Source organism: Nicotiana sylvestris, chromosome 5 (genome assembly GCF_000393655.2).
Source record: "Nicotiana sylvestris chromosome 5, ASM39365v2, whole genome shotgun sequence".
Classification (NCBI taxonomy): Eukaryota; Viridiplantae; Streptophyta; class Magnoliopsida; order Solanales; family Solanaceae; genus Nicotiana; species Nicotiana sylvestris.
The window spans coordinates 4251711-4259573 of NC_091061.1; the positions used below are offsets into that span (position 1 = coordinate 4251711).

General features: G+C 39.4%; 1 protein-coding gene across 1 annotated transcript; it reads left to right on the forward strand.

Annotated features, from left to right (window-relative positions):
* Positions 1–864: 864 nt before the first annotated feature.
* LOC104228708 (uncharacterized) lies at positions 865–1299 on the forward strand. The gene has a single exon (XM_009781232.1). It carries the CDS (start codon positions 865–867, stop codon positions 1297–1299), a length of 435 nt encoding a protein of 144 aa, XP_009779534.1.
* The last annotated feature ends 6564 nt before the right edge of the window (positions 1300–7863 follow it).

The following is a 7863-nucleotide window of genomic DNA, read 5'->3' on the forward strand; positions in this document are numbered from 1 at the left end:
AGACCAAAGAGGTCTGATACACTGATTTGTGAATATCTTTTCCATTTTGGACAGATGAAAGAGGTTCCCTTTTCTCTCTCTTAATCATAGTAAACCCTAGCACAATCTTACATCGATTTCATCCTATTTACGCTGTTAATATGGTATCAGAGCCCGGAATCTCGTAGATCCGGCCGTCCTCTATTGTCCGATGTTACCCTAGAAGAGTATCACAGGAATTTTCGCTTAATCGGAGATTTTTCTTCATCTCGTCAGTTTTCTTGTTTTTTATGAGATTCTTCGAGCTTTGTTGTTCAATTTGGTTTATTTCTCTCCGGATGGTATTTGAGGTCCTAATTTTCGGTTGCAACGACATATCTCAGCATTCAACAGTGCCTAATGTCGAAGTCGTGTTTTTTTTCTGGATTTTCGGAACATAGCTGGGTAAAATTCTTCTCATTTCAAGGCTGTATTCCTCCGGTTGCGAAGAATTGTGGTATATTCTTTCCTTTGCTTAATATTTTTCATCTCAGTCTGCATGCCTTAGGGTTTATCGAAATTGTCTAGAAATCTATATTTTAGTCTGCTCATTGCTAAGAGATTCTGTCTGATGGCTATCTCGTCGGGTACTTCTTCCTCTACTTCTGTGGATAATTCTGAACATGCCCCTACTAGTCGTCTTCCTTTTCATCCTGATGATTATACGCACCCATGCCACCCTCTATATGTCCATCCTTCTGACCTCCTAGGGTCTTCTTTGGTCACTGAGCCTTTTAATGGAAGTGGGCGAAGATCCATTTTAGTGGCTTTATCCATTATGAACAAGCTGGAATTTATTCATGGGACCTCTGAGAGACCTCCAGAAGGGTCTCCTCTTCTTCGCCAATGGTGAGATGCAATAATTTGGTTGTTGCGTGGTTGGCCAACTCTGTGACCAAGGAAATTCATCGTACTTTTGTGTATTCTGAGTTTACAAAGGGTATTTGGAAGGAACTTGAGACCAGATATGGCCAAGCTGATGAAGCCAGGGTCTTTGAGTTAAAAAAAGAGGTGGCTCATATTACTCAAGGTGACCTTGATATTCCTTCCTACTTCAACAAACTCAAACAACTTTGGGATGAGTTAGCCTCTCTCTCTGCCAGTTCTGATGATAAGTGCACCTGTGGAGGCAGTCTTAGGTCTGAAGAAAAACAAAAGGTCTATCAGTTTCTCATGGGGCTCAATGATACTTATGTTCAAGTCAGAAGTAACATCTTAATGATCAAGCCCCTGCCTTCCATTGACACAGTCTACAGTATTCTTCTAAGTGATGAGAAATAGAGGCAGATGTCTATTGGTTCTCATTTCTCTTCAGAATCAGCTTCTTTCAATGATAGGTCTTCTAAACAGCCTTACACTCCTAGGGTGAATTTTGAGAATCAAAGGACTGCAATCACTTGCAAATACTATAAGAAACCTGGGCATAACATTGATAAGTACTACAAACTCTATGGCTATCTGCAAAATTTCAAATTCTCTAAGACTGCTGGTCCCAGGAAAGCTTCAGCACACAGTGCAGTTGATTCTTCTGCATCTCAGGCATGTGTGTCTCATTCCAATGGTGGTGTTGTCCCAGCTGGTTTTTCTGATTCTTCTTCTGCCTTTCCTGGCTTGACAAAGGATCAATATTCTCAGCTGATCCAGCTCTTGCAACAAACTCATGTCACTCCTGACTCTTCTCAATCACTCATGGCTTCTGCACATTTTGCTGGTAGGATAGCTACCCATAGTGTTCTTCTTAAGCCTGTTTTATTTTCACAAGTTAGTATTTCTGATTGGATCATTGATTCTGGGGCATCTGACCATATGACATCTCTGAAATCTCTCATTTTCAATATTCAACCTCTTACTATTCATTGCCTTGTTTCTCTCCCAAATGGTTACAAAGTTAAAGTTACCAATTCTGCCTCCTTAACTTTATTTCCTAAATTCACTCTTCACAATGTCCTTTATGTTCCTAGTTTTCACTACAATCTAATTTCAGTTCATAATTTAGTTGATCAGTTTGATGGCATTGCACAATTTACTAAGGTTTTATGTGTATTACAGGGCCCTTCTCTAAAGAAGCCTCTGGCTCTTGGTAAACTGGATAATGGGCTCTACAGGCTGCAAGTACCCATGTTTAGGCCTAATAACCGTGTTTCCAATTCTGTTCTTTCTTCTGCATGTACTATTTCTGGTAGTTCTATTGTTTCCTCTTGTAATTCTGCACATGCTGTTTTTAATAAAATGGATATTGTTTGGCATTTCAGACTTGGTCACATTCCATTTTCTAGAATGAATGGCATTCCTGTTATTAATCCTTGTCTATCCCCTAAACAATCATTTCCTTGTCCTATTTGTCCTTTGGCTAGTCAAACTAGACTTCCTTTCTGTGATAGCACCATTCACTCTACTGCTCTTTTTCATCTGATTCACATTGACACCTGGGGTCCTTATCACTCTCTTACTTCCCATAGTGCCAAATATTTACTTACTATTGTAGATGATTATTCTAGAGCTACTTGGACCCATTTGATGAGTTCTAAGAGCAATGCTTTTGATCTTCTCAAAGCTTTAATTGCTATGGTTGAAACTCAATTCTGTACTTAGGTTCAGAAAGTTAGAAATGACAATGCTTTTAAACTGGGATCTAGTACTATTGGCTCTAAGTTCTTTTCTGTCAAGGGTATCATCCATCAGACCACTTGCCCTCATACTCCACAACAAAATGGTATTGTGGAGAGAAAGCATAGGCATTTACTTGAAACTGCTAGGGCTTTGCTATTCCAATCCAAACTTCCTATTTTATTCTGGGGTGATTGCATCCTAACTGCCACCTATATCATTAACAGATTCCCTTCTCCCTTGTTACAACACAAAAGTCCATTTGAATTGCTTTATGGTTCACCTCCTTCTTATGACCATCTTAGGGCTTTTGGCTGTTTGTGCTATGCTACTGTTCCTAGAGTTTGATCCTAGGTGTGTTCCCTATATCTTTCTGGGGTATCCATTTGCTAAAAAGGGTTACAAATTTTATAATCTTGTCTACAAGTCTTGCTTTGTTTCAAGAGATGTTCAGTTTCATGAACATATATTCCCTTTTCCTCTAGTTCTTCATCCATTCCTTCTATGTTACTTCTACTCCCTTTTTTCCTTCTGATTTCCCTCTTGTTCCTTGTCCTGCTCCCTCTCCTTCTTCTTCATCTCCTTTCTCTTCCTCTGTCCATTCTACCTCCTCTCCTCTACCTTCTTCTGACTCTCAGGCCTCCTTTTCTCCTGTTGTTTCTCCTGTCAGGAAGTCCTCCAGGACTCATAATCCCCCCTCTTATCTGAAGGATTATGTTTGTTCTCTTCCCTCATCTTCTCTTTCTTTCTCCCTCTCAGCGTCCTATTCCTCTCAACCTTTGGCTGAACCTGCCACTTATTCTCAAGATGTTGGTATACCTGAGTGGCAGGAAGCTATGACCAAGGAGTTTGAAGCTTTGGAGGCTAATGGCACTTGGTCCATTGTTGAGCTTCCTCCAGGAAAGAAACCCATTGGTTGTAAGTGGGTGTATAAGCTTAAACAAAAGGCTGATGGGAGCATTGAAAGGTATAAGGCTAGACTGGTTGTTAGGGGGGATACTCAGGTTGAGGGTATTGATTTTTATGAAACCTTTTCACCTGTTGTGAAAATGTCCACCATCAAAACCCTGATTGTTGTTGTTGTTAAGAAATAGTGGCCCATGTTTCAGTTGGATGTTAACAATGCCTTCTTGCATGGTGACCTTGATGAGGAAGTCTTTATGAAGCTACCTCCTAATTACATTGTTCCTTCTGCATCTCCTTCTGGGCAACTGGTGTGCAAGTTGCAGAAATCTCTTTATGGTCTTAGGCAAGCCTCAAGACAGTGGTATGCCAAACTCTCCCAAGCTTTGTCTTCTAGAGGTTATCAACATTCTCTTAATGACTACTCCCTATTTACCAAGGTTTCTGGGGATTCTATTGTGGTCTTAGCTGTTTATATAGATGTATTATTTTAACTGGGACTGATAGTGCTGGGATCCTTGCCCTTAAATCCTTTCTTCATCAACAGTTCAGAATCAAGGATTTGGGTTCCCTCAGTTATTTTTTGGGCATGGAGGTCTTCTATTCAGCATCTGGGGTTGTTCTGCATCAGAAGAAGTTCCTTCATGACCTCCTTCTTGAGTTCCATTGTTCTGATGTCACCCTTGTGGTTTGTTCTCTCCCACATTCACTCAAGCTCAAGGCCAAGGAGGGGGTTCCTCTTCCTAAACCTGAAGTGTACAGTTCCTTGGTTGGGAAGCTGAATTTTCTCACCCACACTAGGCCTGATATTTGTTTTGCTGTGTAGCATCTTTCTTAGTTCATGCAGTCCCCTTGTGTGCCTCATTTGGAAGCTAGTTTGCATTTGTTGAAGTACTTGAAGGGTACTGCTGAGTTCGGTATATTTCTCAACAATGTTCCTGATCTTTCTGTTGTTGCTTTTTGTGATAGTGACTGGGCTGCTTGCCCAGACACTAGGAGATATGTATCAGGTTTTTGTGTGCTCTTGAGGGGTAGTCTTGTGGGTTGGAAGTCTAAGAAACAGCTTGTGGTGTCCATGTCCTCTACTGAAGCTGAATATAGAGCCATGAGCAAGGCTGTCAGTGAAGTTACTTGGCGGCAAAGGTTGCTCCTGAATTTGGGTGTTTCATGTTCTTCTATTATTCCCCTGTTCTGTGATAGTCAAGCTGCTATCCACATTGTCAAGAACCCTGTTTTCCACGAAAGAACTAAGCACATTGAGTTGGACTGTCACTTGGTCAGAACAAAGCTTGCTAAAGGTCTCATACAACTGCTTCACACATCTTCCTCTACTCAACTGGCTGATATCTTCACCAAGTCTTTGGCTGGTGTTGCTCATCATGGTTTCCTCTCCAAGTTGGGGGTTTTGCCACCCTCCAACTTGAAGGGGGGTGTTGGGAATATTGCTCCTAGTCCAGATTAGTTAGATTAGTTATACTAGTTTTCATTTTGTATTGGGCCAGGACCACATAAGTTGTAATTATTTTTACTTCCTTTTCCTTTAGTTGTGTATAGTGGGTTGCGTCCCATATAGGCAGACCAAAGAGGTCTGATATACCGACTTGTGAATACTTTTCCATTTTGGACAGATGAAAGAGGTTCCCTTTTCTCTCTCTCAATCACAATAAACCCTAACACAATCTTACATGGATTTCATCCTTTTTCCGTTGTTAACACCTTTTGACCATATAATTTCATCTGGTGCATAAAAAGAAGAGCTTTGATCTCCACATTTTAATCGAAACACAATACCCTGAACAATGAGGCCACACTTCCAATGAAGCCATTCAATCTTCAAGAATCTTGCCTCGACTCTCTTGAACTCTCCTTCTTCAGTACCAAAACCAGTTCTATTTCCATCCATCCGTCCTCTCTTCTTTTCGAAATATTTCCCTTCAACACGCGATTTCTTGAACTAGCAGTCCCATTTTTCCAAGTACAGAATGCTAGCTCTAATTTCAGCATCTTTCTCCAGCTCCCTGGAAACAAGTAATAATTCCCTTGCCAAATTCGAGCCCCGAATAGTTCAGTGCTAATTTGTACACTAAATATGCACCATAGTATTTTCTTTTTTTACTGTCAGCGTATATGATTTAAATCCAAGTAAAATTAACATCTTTCTGTCCGCCCAACCCCTAATTATATAAGTTATTGGTAACTGCACCTTCTGAATTATTTGTGAACTTTTATAGCTAATAAAAAAGATGAACAAAATGAGGTAGAGAAAAAGGGAAAAGTACCAGATTGCCATCATCAAGGAGGACAGAAGAGTAGCAAAGTCTGTAGTCTTTGATGCTCAGAGGACATATATAGAGCTTGAATCTTCGGGGTTTTTCAATGACAAATCTCGAATCTTTTAGTAACTCGTAACTGATCACAATCATCCTCTCTACCTTTATGTGTCGACATAGGCTGACGTAGTGCAAAGTCATGGGTTCATCTGAACCTCTAACTTTCGACATGGAGTATAGAGATATATATGTAAAAACATATTAAAATGTTAACAAATGTTAGATCTGAACCCTTAGTTTTAACAGTAATTGTAAGCACGTGATTTTTTCCATATATGAGAATTACTCCCAAAAAATTCAAAAATAAAATGATGTTTCTTTGGTGTGCAATTTTGTGATATTTTGAATAATTATTTGTATTTGTCTGTGCGTGTTTATTTTGCTAAATTAATAAAAAATACAAAAATATGTCGCATTTTGCATGTAGGATTTAATTCTACAATTGTTAGTAATTAAATTTGTTTTACAAAAATTAAAAATTACAAAAATAGGCATCGTTTGCATTTTTAGCATTTAATGTCCAAATATACAATTTCATGCTTAATTATTATTTAATTGTGTGTTAATTGATATTGGGAGTTAATTTGCGCTTTTATAACTTAATTTAGTTCTTAATAATAGTTTAAGTATTTTTATAATTTAGTTTTAGAGAAATAAAAGAAGAAAAGAGAGCGAAAATATAAAGAAAGTCGGAATTGGGCCTCTTCTTCAATTTCAAGCCACAGGCCCAAAAAATGGCCCAATCTTCCCTACGACCCAGTCCATTTCGAACTGGGTCGACCCAGTCCATAACCCAAAAGACCCAAACCCCTTTGTCTTTACATTTTACAAAACAAAACAAAAATTAAAAGAAGAAAACCCTAAAAACACTAAACCAATCCGCCACCCCTCCTATCTTCTTCTTCTTCCTCAAGATAACCATGGCTGCCTCCCATGGCGTCGTCCAGACCTTTGACCAAACAGTCCCCTCCCTCGTCGTCGTTGTCCGTCGTCAAAACCACCCTAAACAAACGACCATGGACGCCTGAACCGTCGGACCCCCCCCCCCCCCCCCGTCGCTGCCCTCGTCGTCCAGCTCATTCCGCCATGGATGAGCGTCGACCAGCTACTTCCGTCGAGCAGCTTGAGGCCAAAACAAGCCTCAGTTGCTGCTGTTCTTCTTCGTCTTCTTCAGCTAGAGCGTCGCCATGGAAGCCGTCTCCGAGCTGCTGCTTCTGCTTCACGTCCATGGCGTCCAAACGTGCTGCTGCTGCTTCCCGTTCCACCTTCTTCTTCACTTCTAGCTGCTTCCGTTCATCACTTCTCCTTCGTTCCAACTGTTGTATCTTCAGACGAGCTGCTCGGTTGAGTTTTAGTCGAGGTCGTCGAGCGTCGTTTTGAGTTCGTCAAAGTTTACAAGGAAGGTGAGTTCGTCGTTGAATTCGTCGTCGAATCCGGACAGATTCATTCCCATTCGAGGTTCGTCGAAACAGTCCGTACATATTTCATTTCGATCCGGTTAGTAGTTTTTGAGTTTTATTTTGTCCGTATTTTGCTTTGATATTTTCGAATCTAAAATCGGCAAATGTTTGTTTTGTTTATCGTTTGAATTAATTTTTAGTTCATGCTCATGTGTTGTTTGTTAAATTAATTTTTCAGATTTCAAATGAAAGATTAATTAGTTATGTTTCATGTTTATTTCATGTTTGTATTGTTGTTTAAGTGAATATTTGTTAGTTTAATGTTTGTTAGATACAAATTGAAGTTTAATTAATTGTTTCTTCAATTTGTTTCATGTGTTTATGTATTGTTAGAAATTGTTAATATTGTTAAGTTCAAGCTTAAGTTCATAATTGTTTATTCGTCGATCTTGTTATTTGTCTAAAAAGAATTTAGTTGTGTTAAAGGAAATATATTGATTTAATCGTTTAATCCGTCATGTTTGTTGTGTTAAAATAGATTCATTCATGTTCATACTTTGTTTGGATGATCTTGAATCCGAATTTTGTATAGTTTGATTTCTTGT